Below are 20,971 nucleotides of genomic sequence, written 5' to 3'. Positions count from 1 at the left end.
AGTGAGCCAAGGTCGTGTCACTGCAGCCTGGGCAATCAGCAACAGAACGAGACTCTGTCTCAAAGAAAGAAAAAAGAAAAGTGGAAGGAAGGGCAGCCATGTCACAGTGACCGCGGAGGAACCGAGAAGACTGTGCTGTCGGGACATGCACCCCATGGGCGGCGGTGCCACCGCAAAGGGAGCCTAGATGGCTTTTAAACGCATACTGGAAACTACAGCAACCACTGAACACGTTTTAAAGTACAATCAGTGTTAAAAGAAAAGATAAAAGAGAATCATGTAAAATGCCCAGTGAAATCCAGAGAAGGCAGAAAAAGAGGCAGGGAGAAACAAGAAATGCAGCAAACAGAGAACAGGGAAAAGCAATGGCAAAAAGGAACCTGAATATCTCAACACTCACTTCCAACGTGAATGGTCCAAATGCAGCAACTAAAAGACAGAGACTGTCAGAGTAGATTAAAAACACAAGAACCCCAACTACTACTTACTGCCTACAAGAAAACTAAAGACTCCGGTTAGAAGAGGAAGAAAGATACACCATGCCTACACGAATTGAAAGCTGGAGTGCCTATATTAAATTCAGATAGAGCTGACTTCAGACAAGAATAAGCATCAGGGAAAAAGAGGGGCAATGATAAGGGGCCAATTCTTCATGAAGATAATAACCTAAGATAATGAACTACGTACCTAACAACAGTACTCAAAAGATATGAAGCAAAAACTAATAGAACTCAAGGGAGAAACAGACACGTCCAGTACTGTTGGAATTTTAAACCCAACTCTTTCAGTAACCGACAGAGCCAGCAGACAGAAAATAGTAAGGACACCGATGATGTGAATACCGCTATCAATCAGCTCGATCTGACGTTTATACAACTCTCCAGCAGCAGCAGAATCTACGTTCTTCTCTAGCTCAACTGGAACATTAGTTGAGATAGAAAACACTGGCCACAAAAAACCTTAATAAATGTAAAAGGAGAGAAATCATATACAGTGTATTCTGAGACCACAGAAGAATGAAACTAGAAATCTACAACAGAAAGATACCTAGAAAATCCCTAACCACCTGGAGATTAAACAACACACTTCTAAATAACATGTGGGTCAAAGAAAAAGCCTCAAAATAATTTCTGAAACATTTTGAATGAAAATAAAAATGTAACGTACCCAAATTTGTGTCATGCGGCAAAGGCAGTGCCAAGAGGGAACCAGATAGCCCTGGATGCATACGCCATCATTCTTCTGTTCTCCAGCGCTTCCATGCAAGACCCCCACTAACACCAAAATCTGAGAATGCTCAAGTCCCCTACATACGAGGACACAGTATTCGCATATGAACTATGCACACCCCATACACTTTACACAAAGCTTTTCCAACCCACGGCCACGTACAGTCCAGGGCAGCTTTGAATGCAGCCCAACATAAATATATAAACTTTCTTAAAACATTATGAGATTTTTCTGCCTTTTTTTTTTTTTTCCCTAAACTCATAAGCTATTGTGTTAGTGTATTTTATGTGTGGTCCAAGACAATTCTTCTTCTTCCAATGTGGCGCAGGGAAGCCAAAAGATTGGACACCCCTGCTTTAAAACATCTTTAGATTATTTATAATACCTAATATAACATATTAGATCTTTATAATATCTACTACAACGTAAATGCTATGTAAATAGTTGTTAAACTGTATTTTTAAATTTTTATTGTTTTTTATTGCTGTAATATCTTTACTGGATTTTTTTTTCCCAATTATTTTTTGATCCAAGGTTGGTTGAATCCAAGGATGCAGAACCCAGGGCTATAAAGGGCTGACTATATTAGAAAAGAAAAAAGATATAAAATTATCAAGTTTAGGAATCTATAGAAAAAGAAGAGCAACTGAAGCCTAAAGCAAGCAGGGAAAAAATAATAAACACTAGGGTATACATCAACAAAACAGAAAACAACTGGACAAATCATCAAAACAAAAACCTGGTTCTTTGAAAAAGTTAATAAATATGAAGGGAAAATTCACAAAGAGCAAATAAATAGCCAATAAAAATATAAATTGAAGTTTAGCATTTACAAAATGCAGAGTAAAACAATTACTTGCTTTGGTGTCAGAATCGCAAGTTTTTGCTTTTTCTTTAATTATATGAGGGAAATTCAGAGGACCAGGTACAAGCATGAATACTGGTGAGCATATTCTGGAGAATAATTTTCAAAAACCCACTTTTATGCCTTAAGTAACTTGAAATTGAACCAAAAGGGGTACAACACGCTCTTTACTGTGTTATGAACATGAAGAAACTAAAATAACCCAAAAGGTCTATTTTAAAGAAATGGTAAACGATTATTCTGTGTTTGAGAGGTCAAAACTTTTTCTGTAAACGGCCAGATAGTAAATATCAGGCTTTGAGAGCTGCATGCAGTTTCCATCACATTATCCTTTCTCCTTCCAGTCCTTTAAAAATGTAAAGATCATTCTCAGGGGCTGAAGGGTGGATCTGGCCCAGCAGCCAAACAGTTTGCCAAGCCGATCTGCATCTCAATCAATGGTCAGTGCAGCATATACAGGGAACCATTAAAAATTGAATTTTAAAATGTTTTACAAAACAGGAACATGCTCAATATATTAAAAGTAGGATATAAAAATACATGTAAGATGTATTTAGAGACATACGCACACACACTATTTAAAGACCGGAAAAACCTGCATTAAACTGTGAATCCTGGCACTGTGGGGGCAGAAGCGCAGGTGATTTGATTCTATACCTTTGTTCCCGACTTTCTCTTCCAAGAGGGTAGGCCTTTGGCCCCCACCCACTTTGTCTTGCCATCAGTCATTTCAGTCCCCTTACCTCTCACCCCTTCACTTCCCTTCTTACCCAGACCAAGTGTCATAGTTCACCACTATTCTCATGTGATTAGTCAGTGCTCAGTTCTCTCGCCCCTCTCTTACAAAACCTCGGTCTTGCTAAAATCCCAGGCTCTGCCCAAGGTGGAAAACCACATCTCCTGGGTTTGGATTTGCCTCCACTGCCTGAAGTTTTCCTGCCAGAAGCATGGTTCCCTCACACAACACAGAGCCAGCCTAGGCTGCTGTCTCTGGCAGGGCCTCCTTGCAAGGCTGGCCCTTGGTTGGCTTCTGGAAACTCAGTTTCTAAGAAGTGTCCTATGCTGATGAGGCTGGGCAGCAAACTCAGCCCCGCCAGGGTACGACAGGAGTTACAGAGAACACCCGCCTGCTTCCTGGGAGTCTGGAACCTGAGTAGTTGCGAAGCAGAGGATTCCCAAGCAACCAGCCCCTATAAAAATTACGGGCACGCCAGGCAGAAATACCGTCCGTATGTTACTGTATTTTTCACTGTTAGAGAAAGTGGCTCAATCACTGAGTGTCCCTGCATCCCTCACAGGAGGAAGAAAGCTTGGGAAGCCTGTGCGTGGATTTCTCCAGAGCCCAGCATGTCTTTTTTTGTACTGATCTGTATATCCATCCTCATTCACTACAACACATCTTACTCTGAACAGGAGACAGGCAGCTGCCACAGAGGGCAGCCCCCAAGGCTCCATCCATTGCACCCTGTAGGGATTCACTCAAGATAGCAGCAAAAATAAAAGAGACAGTTACAGGTTATAGCAACAAACCTCCTAGGATGGCTGAGAGGTTTGCATTAGTTTCAGCAGAAGTTTTGGCTGAAGGCAGCCAGGTCTTACCTGAGAGCATGAAGACATAAGGTGAAGATGAAGGATAACAGAAGCTTCCCCACATTCCTTTATCTCCACTCTAACTACTGGTTTGCTCATGTAAACTTTGTGCCAGATAGCTCTCTCAAGAGGAAGTAAATACTGTTTGTTCTAAGTCCCAAAATCAAACCTTTTATCACTGATAAAACCACTCTTTTAACCATGTCAATGATCCACTAACATGTTGACTTAAAACCTCTGTCATTAAATCTATACTGAATTAATGTGAAGAACAGCTCGTAAAGAGTCAATAGCTGCAACCGCCCTGAGAGCAGCTGACGACCTCCGCAGTCCACTCGTTCACTAGACTCAGTGTGTAAACGTATTTTATTCATCCATCACCAAGTCAGAGTTTACAAGACAAACCCCACAAGTAGTCATCAACATCTCAAATAGTGAACCTCCGTGATCAATGCCACAGCACACAGGCTCAGCTCCACTGAGCCGCCGGCAGAGGGGGAAGGCTGGGGGGCAGATGTGGGAAGAAAGGAAGCTGCAAAAGTGAACTCGGTCTCCTGATTCGCCACAGAAGCGAGGACTCCAGGAGCCCTGTGGCAGCCGGTTTCTTCGCGCCTTACTTGATATGAAAAACATCTGTGGCAACCGACTCAAGGCTGTGAACACTGCACAGTGACATGGTGGCTGCCCCGTCCCACGTAGGGACGCACAGGGCAGAGGAAAACAGTGAATGCTGACCATCCTCTGCAACCCCTGGGCGGACAGTTGGGCTGTTTTCCACCTGGCCCTTAATCTCCTCTCTACCCTTCCTCCAAGGTGCTCTGTGCCCAGGGGCTGGCCCCTTGCATCCGAGGGGCTCCAATGCCCTCTGACTTCAAGTGCAGTTGGGAGGAGGAACCATCCAAGGCAGAACGATTGTTCTGCTGGTTCCCTGCACGTGGGTTCCCCAGTCCCCTTGGGCTCCATCTGATGCTGGACAGCCTCTTCCATAGCCGCAGCAGTAGCCCTGGACTCCCAAAACCCAGTGCCCCCACCTCAGCTGCCAGTTTCCCACTGTGGATGGCCTGGGTGTCTCACCACCCTGTTGCTTCCCTCAACCCTGCCCTGCTTTTCATAAATAGTTCCTTTTCCAAACTCTCTACTGCTCTCTGGTCAAATGTGCCATCTATTTCCTACCAGGAACCTGAGAGCTGTAGCTAAAACTGAACTTTGGGAAAATGGAAATGTGGCAAATTCAGTTATGCCGATCGGGAGTACACAACAGCGCCTTCCGGCGGCTCTCCGATGAAATCCGAGGGGCTCATGTGCTGCGGCAGGTTCGCCGGTCTATGGTCATGTGCAGCATGGTGCTGCAGTCAACGACAGGTCACACACACATGTGGTCCTACAGGATTCTAATGGAGCTGAAAACGTCCTATCGCAGCAGCTGTCACAGCACCGTAGCTCCACACACGACTCCCGTGTTTGTGGTGATGCGGCGTGAACAAACCGACTGCACTGCCAGTTGTGAGAGTCAGCACACACGACTATGTACAGAACAGAAGACGATGTTACCATCAATGGCCATGTTACTGGTTTGGTGATTTGACTGTGAATTTTAGAGTATACATCTTACTTATTTTAAAGAGTTGACTGTAAAACAGCCTCAGGCAGGTCCTTCCAGAGGCATCCAGGAGAAGGCATCACTGTCACAGGAGGTGAGAGCTCCATGCATGTCACTGCCTGTGAAGGCCCTCCAGTGACACAGAGGTGAAGGCCCTCCAGTGACACAGAGGTGAAGGCCCTCCAGTGACACAGAGGTGGAAGTGGAAGACGGTGATATGGATGCTCCTGAACCCGAGCAGGCTGAGGCCACTGTGTTTGTATCTTAATTAACAAAGACAAAAGAAGTTTAAAAAGTAAAAGTAAATAATTTCAAACATCAGAAAATACTTCTAGAATAAGGATATAAAGAAAAAAAATGTAAGTTTATAAAGTAAGAAAGTTTTAGTAAGCTAAGGTTAATTTCTTACTGAAGAAAACTTTTTATGTAAGTGTAGTGTAGCCTAATTGTACATTGTTTCAAGTCAACTGTAGGGTACAGTAATGTCCTAGACCCTCACGTTCACCTTCCACTCACGCACGCACACACCCACCCACCCACCCACTCACTCACTCCTAACCCACTCACCCACCTGCCCACTCCTCACCCACCCACTCACTCCTCACCCACACACCCAACTCACTCACCCACCCACTCACCCACTCACTTGCCCACCCAATCACCCACTCACTCTTCACCTACATACCCACTCACCCACCCACTCACTCCTCACCCACTCAACCACCCACTCACCCAACCCACTTACTCCTCACCCACTCACCCACTCACCCCTCACTCACCCACCCACCAGTCACTCTCTCGCCAACCTACCCACTCACCCACTCACCACTCACCCACTCAACCACCCACTCACCCACTAACCCAACAACCCACTTACTCCTCACCCACTCTCTCACTCCTCACTCACTCACCCACTCACCTACTCACTCACTCCACCCACCCACTCACTGACCCAGCCACTCACTCACCCACCCAGCCACTCGCCCACCCACTCACCCGCCCACCCACTCACCCACCCACTCACCCACTCACCCAGCCACCCACTCACCCAGCCACCCACACACTCACCCACTCACCCACCCACTCACTCACCCACCCACTCACTCCACCCACCTACTCACTGACCCAGCCACTCACTCACCCACCCACCCACCCACTCACCCACGCATGCACTCACCCACTCACTCCTCACCCGCCCACTAACACCCACCCACCTACCCACCGACTCACCTACCCACTCACCCACGCATGCACTAACCCACTCACTCACCCACCCAGTCACTCACCCACCTACCCACCGACTCGCCCACTCATCCACCCACTCACCCATGCACGCACTCACCCACTCACTCACCCACCCACTCAACGACTCACTCACCCATCCACTGACTCAACCATCCACTGACTCACCCACCCACCCACCCAATCCTCACCCAGAGCAACTTCCAGTCCCACCAGCTCCACTCATGGTACATGCCCTAGACAGGTAGACCTTTTTTTTTAACATTTAGATACACAAATCTTTACCACTGTGTTACAGCTGCAGACGGTACTCAGTCCTGTGCCGTGCTGAACAGGTTTGTCGCCTAGGAGCAACAGGCTCCACCGTCCAGCCTAGCTGGGCAGGTTAGAGCCTCTATGCTTCTGTAGATACACACTATCATGTTTTCACGACAATGACATCACCTAATGACACCTTTTCTGAAACACATCCCTGTCATTAAGCAATGCAGAACTACACTACAAAGCAGTGCTCTGCCCTGCAGGGCTGGTGGGCACGTCACTCAGAGGTCAGCTCTCGCACCAAGGGGCGAGGCACCCTGGGAATCTGGGTTTTTACACATGCACAGAAAAAACATGGACAGCATCTTAATCACGCGTGTCTTTAGGAGGTGGGTTCAACTTCACTGCAGATTTCCATAATGCGTGAATTAAAGATAATTAATGTAAATTATTCCTGAAATCAGAAAAAAACTACTTAGAAAGTAAAAAAAGCTTAGGATTAAAGAACAAAAATATTAATAGAGAAATGTAAGAACACCATGAATCTACAGAGTATACTAATATACCATAAACAGTACCATAATAGTCACTAAAACTTTAGTGTTTATGACATACACTGTTCTGAGCCTTTCAAATTATTCCCACATTTAATCCCCACAACCGTCCTAAGAGGTGGCTTCTATTTTCTCCCTGCTTTACAACAAGGAGCTTCTCAAAGTGCTGGGGTTACAGGCGCGAACCCCACCTGGCCAAAACTAAAGTGATTACACATTCTGTTCACATTTTGATCAGTAAACTTTCATGTGCAGTGAGCCAGCTGTTCTTCTGGTCATCCTATGAGACTACTGTATCCTCACTTCCCATCAGGTCGAGAAAGAAGGGTCAGTCCTGCCCACACAGTAAGCACCAACAGCCCAGGGATGCCATCATCACAGGACCAGGAATAGAGCTGCCATCTGCAGGCACCAACTGCCTGACTGACTTCCAAACATTGAGGAGAGGGCAAGTCGAGTGCCCAGGCCATCCTCATGCCTCCGGGCCCTCGAGAGGCAAGGTGTGAGTGCGGGCTGTGCACAGTACCCTGGGCAGAGGCCGGAAGCAGCACAGGGCAGGCTCAGGCCGAGGGCTCAAGATTCAACACAGAAGGCAGATCCCAAAAGAGCTACTCATGCTTCCCAAATTTTCACAAGCCGAAGACCCTCAAATTACTTGAATCTTGATTTATAAATAATCAGAATTATGATACGACAGCACTTTTCACTACAAAATCATCTCTGAATTTTGTAGAATTTATAGCCCTAAAAGAAATCAAAGTCCCTCACTCCAGATCCATCTCCTGAGGTCACACTGATGTGAAGCCCAAACCAGGCACTGGGTGTTGCAGTGACGGGAAGCAGCAGGGGCAGGTGGGGGAGGAGAAACCAGAGCAAGATGAGATCCCCCCAGAGGGGCAGCTAGCGCCAGCCAGTACAGAAGAGGCACAGCTGGGCATCACTGGTGGGAAGGCCAGCATACATAGACACCGCAAGAGGCCACCTGGGGGATGTCAGTTGGGTGTGCAGGGGAAAGGTCTGGGCTAGGACCTACGGTGATATCCACGCTATCCACAGCTGTGTGACTAGATATGTCCTCATGAAATCGAATTCGACGGATGAGACCCTGCCAGGGGTCACTGTGCCTGCCACAGCCTGGCAGCAGGTGGAAGGAACAGCGGAGGAGAGCCTGGCCCCAGAAGGCAGCTAAATCCTCTTACCTGACACTGTATCCTCTGAGGGAGAGTGGGGGCATGCAACCAGGGGAAGGTGTGGGGCAGAGTGGCTGCAATGCTGCTTCCGGGGCCAGGGAGCAGCATGAAGACAGACAACCGTCTGCTGCATTGGGAACTGCAAGGGCGTCTTTTGGCGGGAGCAGTTTCAGTGGAGTGATGCAGATGAAGGTAGCTTTTTTTTTTTTCCAACTTACTGAATCTGTACAGTTTTCATTTTTCATTCAATAGATATCAAAGAATCCACACAACAGCTGAATGGATGTAAGTCACTTCTCTGCTTCAAATTCCCAAAGAGCATCTCATCAGAAAAAGTCCCACCACAGGCGCCATGACCCACCCGCCTTCTGCCGTGGCTCCCTCCTAGTCCTGCTGGCTTCCACCATGGCCGCCCCTCCCCCACGCACTCCAGCCACACTGGCTTGGCTGCTGGGCGCACCTTCCCCCAGGCTCCTGCCTCAGAGCCTCTGCGCCTGCTGAGCCCCTGCCCCCTGCTCACCTCACAGTCCACAGAATCCAGCCCTGGCCTCACTCAGGCCTTGTCCCGAGAGACCCTTTGTCACCCCTGGCTACTCACCACCCTGTTACAAAGGATTACTTCTCTCCCTGGCCTTTGTGACCTGACAGTTTCATCTATGTGTTTACTCTGCCCCCCCCGCCCCCAACTAAATACATTTTCAAAGACATCGAGAACTTTATCTGACACTATGTCCCTTACATCCAGAACAGTGACACACAGAGGAAGCAAAATACCTGTTAAACAATGGCACTCAATACATTAATTATCAGACCAGAGGATTCAAGAGCTGTTTAGAAGAAAAAGTGCATCTGAGTATTGGTTGGTGCTAACACCTAAGCTGAAACATAATGATTTCCAAATGCCCTCCGTTTCCGTTGTCCAAGCAGACCCGCAGGCGAGCAGCTCCACCCGGATGCACTCACAGCAATCGCACGTGGTGAAGGGTGAGATCGTCCTGCTTCAGCCACGGTCCTTTCTCGAACTTAACGTATTCAATGTCCTCTATCACCTAAGACAGGAAAAAGTCCAATTTAAACAGAGAACCCCATTTTAGACATTTAAAGGAAATAACTTTTTTCTGAGACAGTCTGGCTCTATCATCCAGGTGGGAAAGCAGTGGCGCAATCACAGCACACTGCAGCCTCAACCTCCAGGGCTCAAGCAAGCCTCCCACCTCAGCCTCCCGAGCGGCTGGGACTACAGGCACACGCCAACACACCCGGCTAATGTTTGTATTTTTAGTGGAGACAGGGTCTCGCCATGCTGCCCAAACTGTTCTCAAACTCCTGGGCTCAGGCGATCCTGCTGCCTCAGCCTCCCAAGGTGCTGAGGTTATCGGCATGGGCCACCATGTTGGGCCAAGAAGTTACCTTTTAATACATTATAAGCTACAAATATTTGGCAGGAAGAATCCCACCATGACAGTCACGATGAAAGAGAAGCTGTCCGACCTGTAATGAAATGGGGGGTTGCATGTTGCACCTCAATACAGCCTTGCCTAGCTAACACTCGGGGATCAGGAAGTAGGGCAGACACACCCTGAGGCTGGGGAAAAGGACAACCAAGACTACAGGAGAAAAATAAGCCTTCAGGGCAGGCCACGCCTTTCTTCCCAAGTTCAATCTAAAAGGCAAAACCTAGCCCCTCAAAATGACCAAAGAATGAGACAGAAATCCATTTCTCAGAGAGACCTAATGAACTAGGTGCCCAACCCCAAGGCTGACCGTCTACAGTCTGACCTTCCAGAGGAGCCACCTTTCCATACGCATTCTCTCCTCAGAGCAGGCCGAACTCAGGAATCCTTTTCAGTTTTGAGAATTTGAGCACATTCAAAAATGAACTCAAATAACAGTGTTAGAGACAAATGTACTACTCTTCTTCTAAGATACATGCCACCTCAACATTCTCTCAAACGTATAAAAATACTCTAAAAACAGAAACAGAAGGCCAAGGAGAAATGAAATGTAATTTAATCAGTCCAAGCAGAATAAACCAGGGTCTCAAAAGAACCCTTACAACTGGTGGTAGGAGAGGCCGGGTGAGAATGCAGGCCTTCCATCTGCAAGAAGGAGGCCACTGTGTGTGCAGAAAAGCTCAGTAACCTCCCTCTCATCCTCCAATGCTGAGGCAGCTGAAGCCTGCTTCCACCCAAGCCGCCAACTCCGCAAAGCTGCTCTGTTACACAGCACCACTCACACTTCAAGACCAGATCCTAAAACCCGTATTTTCTTCTAGAATTGTTATACCTTGTTTTTAGTAATTTATGCTTAATATATAAAATATAAAATAAAAAGCTTGTTTTTTAACAAATGGATGCTCAATTGCCTCGGTACCATTAGAAAAAGCTTTCCTCTACTTCATTTCTGTGATTATCCTTTAAGGAACTAACTTTGCCAAACTGAAGACACTCACACACAGGTGCACACACATTTCTGGACTCTTGTTTTGTTCCTTTAAGCTCTTTATTAATTCTTGCATTAACACCATAATGCTCTCCTTACGATCATCCTATAGTTTGTTTTTGTATGTGAGAGGACAAACGTTCTTTTGTTATTCTTCTTCAGATGTTTTAATGTTTGTCTGGCTATTATTCATAAAGTTCTCTGAAAACTACACCAAGATTTACTAGGCTTTCACAAAATACACTAATTTAGGGAAAACGGTTAACTTTACATGTAAATCTTTCCCATTAATTAATCCAACTTTCAGTCTTCCATCTCTTTAATAAAAATGTTGGGGTAGATGACCCAAGATTCTTTGACATCTATAATTTTCAGAACGTGGAAACTGAATCACTTAAAAGAAAATCAAAACCTCATGGCCAGGGAAGTGTGATGATGGGTTTGGTTGGTACTGCTTTTAGGTGATAAAATACTGATGTTTGTTAAGATCAGTGGGAATCTAACTAATTATCTGATTTGCAAGAACCTTATACATGAATCAAATGTAGGAATGACTTTCAACTTTTCAACTATTTACTTACCTTTACTGAGTCTTGAGCTTCCCTTGCAGAATACTGTAAAATCTCACATTTTTCACTGTAAGAAGAAAAAAGATCAAACTCAATGTAGACGTCTCCAAGCCGAAGTTAAATGTACAAACGAATACATACCACTAAAGTTTCCTGCTTAAATATTAAAACCTCACATTCTCCGCACTGGGTGTTGTGCTGAGCATGTTTGGGCTCATTAGAGCTTATTTGGTTCAGGAGGACATGTTAAAAGCAGCCAAAATGTACTCATGGCTGGCTTGACAGTGACAACAGCAGGTCCACCACCAACTGCAGTGCCCGCAGCAGGAAAGCATGACTAAGCCCAGGGCCTAACAGAGCAGAGGCACAGAGGGCATCTTCATTCCAGAGTACCCTCCACACATTAGGATGTAAACACGGAGGGTAAATAGATACTCCAAGAATTTACAAGCTGTTTATTCTGAGACTGAAATCAGCATCTGACCCCTACAGTGGTGCCAAATAAACTTCACCAACTCTGCCGACCATCTTCAACAGACCACTGGTTAATTAAATACTAAGTATAGGTAAAGTACTTGTATTGTATAAAGCCTCACCATTACTGACTCACATCACTTCCAAAGTGTAGAAAAAATAAAAACGTCTTTAAGCTCTGCAATCACTCAGTAACGCGTGTTCCACACAAGTCTATAAGACACGATTCACAGAGTCAAACAACTGGATAACAGCTTCCTGCTGCTACGAGATCACTACTCTCCTCACAGCACACAAGAGCACCGTGGCTGCAAGCAGAGTAAACACTAAATCCACGGTGAGGAAGGTGACTTACTGCACTTGCCAGCAGGGCAGGCAAAACATTCACACTTCCGGTAAAGAAAAAAATAGCGAAATAAAACATTTCTCTTATTCCGTTTTGATTTTATTGTTTATAATTACCTACGGTCTAACAATATTATCTACGGCTGTTCATTGCAAAAATTCAGTATTTTAAAAAAGATTCAGTATTTAATTAAAATAAATTTAAAATTAAAGTTTATTTCCAAAATTACTATACCTTTCTTTGTTTTACTCACAACTTGCAGTTACTTTGAAATTTTAAACAAGAACATGAGATTTGTAGGCATCAGAAGAGGCTTAGGTTTTTAAAAAGTATGAGAAATACTATAAAGATCTTCAATTCAAGCATTATTCAAACAGTCTTGAGTTTAATTGGACTTGAACGCGTGGTAGACATTTCTTACACACGGATGTACCCAGGGACCACCGTATGACAGCTATAGGATATCTTCCTTGTGCTTCCAGTAAAGAAAGAAAGAGAGAAAGGAAACAGTCTGGTGCTGCTTCCTTCGTCTAACCCAAACATCTCTTAAGGACATCAGTGAAGAATGTCTACAGAACACGTTATCCTTCACGAACTTTCTCCATGAATACGCTTCCAATCAACTCTCCTAGGTAAACATGAACGTTTAGTTGCCACCTGAAGTAAAAATATACAAATTTTCTCACGCTAAAACCTGTCATGGACTAGAGCTTGGGTTTACTTCTAACATCAAAAAACTTCAGATATGTAACAGAGCGAAAGTATCGACAAGATAAAGAAACCAAAACAAATAAACCAATGAACCCCACAAAATCAAACTAAAGTATCTCCTGTTTTCTCATTTATAAACATCAGATCAAACACGTCAGACAATATCCACTGCGGCAGAAAACTCCCTGGCTGCTGTGGCCTAAGAAGCAACAGGCAAAGAAGTTTCCGTCCCGTAAATCAGTCACGTGTCTGACTCACCTCATCTCAGGGAGGAAGACTTTCTTATAGCTATCCTCAATGTCCTGCAGATAGGCAGAGGTGACCTTCATTTCATGTGGCTAAACAAAAGCAGAGAAATTAAACTGGGAAACATTTAGACTTCCATTTTCTTTGACCTGTGCATATATAAAATGTGAAGACAATCACTGAGCACTATTTTCTTACAACTCACATCGGGCACTGTAGGGACAGTGGGGTGACAGAACAGGGTGCCACAATCAGTTAGAATCCTTCGCCTCTACTACAGTGAACACCTGAGCCTGCCCAGGTGCTCCCACAGCGTGACTTTCTCCACACGTTCTAAGACGCGTACTTAAGGCAAGAAAGAGGCCTGCTATAAAGCAGCACTGTCCTTCCGTCTGCCTCATGCCTGAGTGCAAGAATGAAAGAGCACCAGAAATTGGGGACAGCGGCCTGTCTCTCCGCCGTCTGTCCTCAGCACACCTCTTGTCACCCGACTCTCCCTGCATCTCCAGCGTGCTCTCCACCTCCACCCATCTCCCTGCAACCACTTCCCCCACTTTCTATAGCTCTCGCCTCCCTCATCATCTGAAACGTGCTATGCCAATTTCAGAAACTTGAAATTCCAATTATGAGTGGCAAGTTTTAAAATTTAAAACTCCTTACAGTTGAACACTATCTTCTCGGCCCGTTTTATTTTCTTCATGTCATTTACCTCTATTTGATGTATTTCTTATCTCTCTCCTTGTTTGCTATCGGTCCCCCACCAGCACATAAGCTCCTGGCGAGGCCTCATCCACCCTGCTCGCCGGTATGCCCCAGCACCAGCAGCGTCCAGTACAGAGTGGATGCTCAGTAAACAAGGAAGGAATAAAGAAACGAACAGGCCTCTGTTTCAACTTACAAAACTATGAAAACATTCTAAAACTGGATTATCAAAAATCATTCAGCCGTACCCTTAAAATGGGTGAATTTTACAGAGTATAAATTATACTTTACTGAAGCTGTTCAAAGTAAGAAAAACCATATCATTCAGAGAATATGTCTCAACTCGTATTAATTCCAGTAATGAGATGGGACACAGGGAAAGGATGACACAGGCAATGTGGCACTTCATCATTCTGTCAAAAAGGGGAAAGACTGCAGTCGAGAGTTCTGCTTTCCAACAAGGACTTGACATCTGGGCAGAGGGCCTCTTTGTTCACCTTTGTAGCCTCCCAGTGCCTGGCACAGGTGCCTTACATATAGGAAGTGCTCTGTCTTAGGGGAGTGAGTGAATGAAATCAATAGCAGTATAAAAGAGTGCTATGATTCTAAATCTCTATCATTAACTATGTTCCAAGTAAGATAAGATTAAACGTTGACTGATTACAAAAGAAACTCTAGTGTAATACAAACACATAACAAGCAACATAACACAACCATCTCAGAAACCTGACCTGACCTTACTTGATGAAATGTTTAGTTATTATCACTTTGACTGATTTCTCAAAGTCTAGAAATGGTTTTTGGACATGCCCATCAGTTATTCCCAAAAGCTGCAATACTGAGACACAAGACTGCATTGAAATAAAAATCAAAGCAGGACGACAACTTACGGATAATACAGTGTCTCTTTTACAAAATGGGGTAATTTTAGCTGGTGATGCTATTTAAGACTTCACTCAGAAAAATTAAAAAGTTGAAGCTCTACTTTAGACCTCAGAATTATTTTTGAAATACTGTTTTCCCAGATAACAAAAGAATACCTAAAGAATGTTAAATATATGATTTTTCTCCATGTCAGCATAATAAGCAAATGTGCCCAAAGTTATTCCACTGAGAAATAAACATTTTTAACTTGCAGTTCCCTCCTTCTGCCGCTTGATGGAAGGTTCTCGGAAGTCTAACTGCACAACATACTTAAAAGCAAATGCTGAAGCAGTAACAGGTTCCGAGCGGCAAGAGAAAGGCACATACAGATGCCTCACTGTTTCTACCACTGCAAAACAGGGAAGGAAAGCTGGTCTCATGGATCTTTCAGGAGCAGCAAAAATTAACCAGAGCTAAGGCCAGCACAGTGGCTCGCTCCTCTAACCCCAGCAACTCTGGGAGGCTGAGGCAGGCAGATCACCTGAGGTCAGGACTGTGTTCCAGGTCAATCACAGTTCTAATGCTGACTAGACACGGCGTGTAACTGTGTTCCAGGTGGGTCACAGTCCAAGCGCTGACCGCACACCGTGTGTGACCGTGTTCCAGGCTGCAACCAGCCTGACCAACATGGAGAAACCTCGTCTCTACTAAAAATACAAAATTAGTCAGGCATGGTTGTACATGCATGTAATCCCAGCTACCCGGGGGGCTGAGGCAGGAGAATCGCTTGAACCTGGGAGGTGAGGGTTGCAGTGAGCTGAGATCACACCATTGCACTCTAGCCTGGGCAGGAAGAGCAAAACTATGTCTCAAAAAAAAACCAGAGCTTTACTGTTGCCCTTATAAGAACCCACCATTCAGAAAGGTATTTACTGAGCACCTACAAGAATTCCAGCACAGAGGATGGGCACCAGAATGAGGAACACGCAGGCAGCCCTTCATTTTCATCACAATATCGAAAAGGAGATCAGATTCTCCTCCGGAAAAAACAACACAGTATTAAACAAGAATGGGACACAGGGCAAAGATGGTCTTTGTTTCATCTCAGGATCCTCCATCAGGCTGCCAACAGAGCTACCCACGGCCACAGGGTCACTTCAGAAGGCCTTGTTTCAAGGCCACCTAACTAAGGTCTAACAAAAACTACAAACAGTAAACGGACGCATGCGGAGATCACTGCTCTGCTGCTCTGATGACGAAGGTTATTAGAAATCGCTTTCAATGTGTTAAAAAATGGTAAGACACAAAAACCTCATCAGAGAACAGAAAGTACATGACAAAGGGATGGAGGACGCTCTGCCAGGAGGCCCCCCACAGCCTCCCAAGAACAGTAGGGGGGACTCAGAGACAGTAGCGGGCCACAGAGCACTGGTAGGCAGCAGATCTGCAGGTGGTGGCACCAGGCTGAGCCCTGGGGTCTCCCCTCCACCCCTGCAGACGCCCTCTGTCAGGTGGGACCAGGATGCATGTCACTCCTCCTAGTGAGGACTAGTAGGAATTAGTATGCTATTAAAACAGGACTTTTAGCTCTGATCGACATCAGAAATAGGCTTGGCCTTTGATTGAAAAATGGCATTACATCTCCCTTCTTCTGAATCCGACGCTGGATCTCTGGAACCGGCACATCCAGGTAGATCACCAAGTGAGGAGGCAGGTAATCGCAGATGGTGATCTTCTTCACCTCGTTGTAGTGCTCCACACCTGGCACACACAGAAGAAAGGGGCATTGTCACCTAACAGTCCCCATGCAGGCTTCTAAAACATGCTCCTCCTTGAACAAAAGGGCAAAGAGACATGCAATTCTCAGAGCCACGTACCAATCTACAAATCATATCACGGTCACCGTTCTAAGCACTGACCACACATGGCACGTGACTGTGTTCCAGGTGGGTCACAGTTCTAAGCACTAAGTTTTGCTTCTGAGGCAAGGTATAGGTCCCACAAGATGAAAGACACAGTTCAGTGATCTTTGAACTGAAATACATTCCATATACCTGCAGTATGTATATTTCTTCATAGTAATAACAGATAAAAGAGTCTAGTCTTTTCTATAGAAAAATACTTTAGTTTTCAAATAACTCAGCTAAAAATCTTCAAGCTACATTTATCCAGATTCAGTAAGTATAATCAGCTATACGGAAGTATGTACTGAGTCAGATTTAATGACAACATGAAACTGAAGGCAGCTAAGGCTGCGGAATAATTCTCCTGAAGTGACCACCACACAGAATGCATAATGCTGCCTAAGGGAACCCTGCTGCTCTGCAGAGCACTCTACACCTGCACGTGCTCACGCACACACCCGACCTCCTGGAAGCCTGCAGGGAGCGCACGTCAGTGCGAGTGGAGAGGCCTGTCAAGAAGCCATCCCCTGTGTAGCACGTCACATGGTGGAACCTTCCAGAAGTGACAAGCAGGCGGCCACGCTAGGGTCAACAGAAAGACAACTATTTTGCTTTAAAGGAAATGGGCTGGGAACAGTGGCTCACGCCTGTCATCCTAGCACTTTGGGAGGCTGAGGTGGGCACAGATTGTTGGAGTCCAGGAGTTCAGGACCAGCCTGGACAGCTTTGGTGAAATCCTGTCTCTACCAAAAATACAAATATTAGCCAGTCTCATAACCCAGTCTCAAAATAAATAAACAAATGAATGAATAAAAATTTTAAAAATTAAAATTAAATTTTAAAAAAGGTTCAGTGAGTATTCCTAGTAACCTCACTCTAGAGGCAATGGTGAGATGGGCCTGCTCAGGGTCAGGGACGGCATGACTAGAAGAACAAGACCGCCAGGAGGAGGTGTGACAAAGGGAAGGGCCTGGGCTGCCAGTGGGTGCCGTCCACCTGGGCCTACAAACACAAGCCCACGTCCAGGCAGAGCACACCGGGCCTCGGGTCTGCTTCCTGACAGCTGGGCTGCTAGTACGCCGGTCTCTCCCCAGACTGAGACCAAGTCTCACCCTCATCCCTGCCCTCACCCTTACTCCCGTTGGCACACCACTTCTCAGATGGTTCCCGCCATGCTCTGTGCCACCTGTCCTTTAGCCAACATGATCTGCGTCCCCCAGCCCAGCACTGAAACGACTCTGGCTAACGTCATCAGCCCCTGAAAGGAGAAATGTGGCAGTCACTTCTCCCTGGGGGTTCCACTTCTGGACCTCCCACGCCTGAAGACAAGAATGCCCACGGTCACGGCTGGACCCCCAACGCCTGAGGACAAGAATGCCCACGGTCAGGGCTGGACCCCCCCAAGCCTGAAGACAAGAATACCCACGGTCAGGGCTGGACCCCCCCACGCCTGAAGACAATACCCACGGTCAGGGCTGGACCCCTCCACGCCTGAAGACAAGAATACCCACGGTCAGGGCTGGACCCCCCCACGCCTGAAGACAATACCCACGGTCAGGGCTGGACCCCCCCACGCCTGAAGACAAGAATACCCACGGTCAGGGCTGGACCTCCCAACGCCTGAAGACAATACCCACGGTCAGGGCTGGACCCCCCCACACCTGAAGACAAGAATGCCCATGGTCAGGGCTGGACACCCCCACGCCTGCAAACCACCTGCAACCCAGGCCAGTCCTCAGACTTCAGCAGACATCCAACAGATGCCAACAGGTGTCTCCTGCTCCATGTCATGGGAACGTCACACTCAGGAATCCAACACCCACAGATGAAGCTGCCTCAGTCCACTGCCCTGTGCGTCATTCTCCCTTACCAGCCCACCAGCCAGGGCAGGTCCATGCGACTCCCCACTGTGCACACAGGAAGCCACCCACCCACCCGGGCCTGCCCAGTGCCCCTCCTGAGCAGCAACTCCCACTGTGCAGCCTCCCTGCTGGACGCACCTGTTCCACCCCAACTTCCTACCAGACAGCCTCCTTCCCTTTCCGTCTCTCCTCACCAGATGCATCCTTCAGATGGAGGCCTGAAACCATTTTAAACTCATCTAACCCTGTCCCTGCCATGCTAAAAATCCTCCAGTGATCACTCACTAGTTTCAGGACAAAAGCCAAGCACCCTTGCCAAGGCGCAGCCCTTTCCTCGTGCGGCCTCATCCAGCAGCATCTCCCCCAGCATGAGCCCTCCCCACAGAACATGCACAGGCTCCTCCGCCAACCCTACACGTCCCTCACTCCCAGTGCACTCCGGGTGACTCACCAGAAGGCCACTTGTCAAAACAGCTGCCCTGACACACCCCTCCCATCTCCCAGCCTCAACATTTCTCCCACATGCCCGCACAGAACCCGGGAGGAATGCACAGGGGCTGCTAAGTACACTTTCTTGCAATTAACCATCTCCACTGGTTTAAGAGCCCCCAACCCTGGGCCTGTGGGAGCCCTGTCTTAAGTTCCTTCTTATTCATATCCCTAGCACCTAAGGGAGCCTGGCACGCCGCAGGCACTCCAGAAACACTGGCTGGTGACCTGACCCGCTGCCCAGCATGTCCAGGGAGGATCAGCCCCTATGAGAAGCAAGGGCTGGCACTGCTCTTGTGGGCCACAAGCTCACAGGTGGAGTACCCCTCCGCAGAACCGTTGCCTGGCTTGCTTCGGCCTCCCCTTTCAGGAGCCAAGAGCACTGACTCTGAGCTCCCAGATTCCAGGTGCCTGCCGGCTCCAGTCACCCCAGTCTATAGATGAAATGCCATCAGTCAGACTGTCCGCCAGGCCTATTCGACGCACTGCCCAGCACAGTCCTAGTCACACATCCCAACCCTACCCTGGCTCCTCAAGGTCAGCCTGCTTCAAACCCGGGGGTTCTTCATTCCTTTCCATCTGCCACTTGTCAGACCTTCCCCAGTACGGGAACACAAACCTACTGTCCTAAAAAACAGCAACGTGTCAGAGGGAAGGACATGATGATGCAGAAACTGGAGCGTTGGTTATAATTACAGCACGGGTCCAGGAAGAACAGCAGAGGTGTCACTAGGGCAAGCTGAGAGTGGGGACGGCAGCTCTTGTGGGGGGAAGACTGCGGGGGCTGCAGTTTAAGCCGTGTGTGTTTGAGGTCCGGGGCTCCGATCTGCTTTCACAGGGAGACATGATATTGTAGGAGGGAGGAAGGGTAGAAGACACCTCAGGAAGTCCCTTTCTCCAGTGGAGACTGATGCAGTAATGGTATCTATTCATCTACTTCACAGACACGCACAAACACAGTAAGTGCAAGGTGAGTCCGTCACAGCCTTTGCAAAGTCACACCACACACCCACAAGACTATCTGCAACCCCAACTCACACTGCTTTCGGATGTACCCCTGGTTGTACATGGCGTCCAGGAACACAAAGTCACTGAAGATGGAGCGCTCCAACACAACACCTTGTCCTGTTTAAAAGCAGGTGAACAGAAATTGAAAATCAGACAGCAATGCACTGGAGGCTAATCCCTGCATGGCAGAAAAAAGAAAATAATGGTCATTTACAATTTTATTTCCACACCAAATGTACAGAGAAGAACAAATTCATATTCACAAGTGGGAAATCATTTTCAAAATCTAAAATATCTTTTCAGTTTTGAGCAATATAACATTGTTTCATTCAGTCACCTAAACCAAAGCATCCAGTTAATACAAAAAGTGCTTTGTTTTTAAATAATGTATTCCACCCCTACCGAGCCCACCCCATCCTCCTCCCACCCTCCCACTCCAGCCAGCTCTCCTGATGCTGGGCCGCTTCTCACTCCCACCCACCCCCAGCCTCGCTTGCTGTACTACGGTCACAGCAGCCCTGAAGGACACTCATGCGGCACACAGCACCAGCCCCCGGGTCCCCGGCCAGCCTCCCTGCAGTCAGCTCTGCTAGGCAGAGGCCTCCCTCATCGTCCTACCCAGCCTCTCCCCGTGGCCGCAACCTCAGAGCACCTGCCACATATGTGGGACAACACACTCGTGTCCACATCAAGTCTTCATCCCCTACTAAACACAAGCTTCACCCCTACTGAACACAAGCTTCACCCCTACTAAACACAAGCTTCACCCCTACTAAACACAAGCTTCACCCCTACTGAACACAAGCTTCACCCCTACTGAAC

General features: G+C 46.9%; 1 protein-coding gene and 1 long non-coding RNA gene across 4 annotated transcripts in view; both read right to left on the bottom strand.

Annotated features, from left to right (window-relative positions):
* The window catches only part of NDUFA10 (NADH:ubiquinone oxidoreductase subunit A10), a 57,373-nt gene that overhangs the window by 30,585 nt on the left and 5,817 nt on the right, over positions 1 to 20,971 (bottom strand). For 2 of the 3 annotated variants that reach the window (XM_032277718.1, XM_032277720.1), the window contains exons 4-8: positions 20,180 to 20,266; positions 16,526 to 16,647; positions 13,333 to 13,412; positions 11,556 to 11,610; positions 9,496 to 9,581 (exon numbers count right to left, since the gene is read on the bottom strand). In XM_032277718.1, coding sequence (XP_032133609.1) covers positions 9,496 to 9,581; positions 11,556 to 11,610; positions 13,333 to 13,412; positions 16,526 to 16,647; positions 20,180 to 20,266 — 430 coding nt within the window. Of the gene's footprint in view, positions 1 to 9,492; positions 9,582 to 11,555; positions 11,611 to 13,332; positions 13,413 to 16,525; positions 16,648 to 20,179; positions 20,267 to 20,971 lie in introns of all 3 variants that reach the window. The other variant, XM_032277719.1, reaches the window with a different exon arrangement.
* Positions 17,603 to 19,387, bottom strand: LOC116551563. The gene is made up of 2 exons (XR_004268991.1): positions 18,452 to 19,387; positions 17,603 to 18,410 (listed from the first exon to the last, which is right to left on the bottom strand). It is a non-coding gene; the product is annotated as an uncharacterized LOC116551563 (long non-coding RNA).

The sequence above is a fragment of the Sapajus apella genome, unplaced genomic scaffold (genome assembly GCF_009761245.1).
Source record: "Sapajus apella isolate SASKATOON/1434 unplaced genomic scaffold, GSC_monkey_1.0 scaffold10, whole genome shotgun sequence".
NCBI lineage: Eukaryota > Metazoa > Chordata > Mammalia > Primates > Cebidae > Sapajus > Sapajus apella.
Note: the sequence above shows the minus strand (reverse complement) of the source record. Positions and strands in the feature narration are given on the sequence as shown.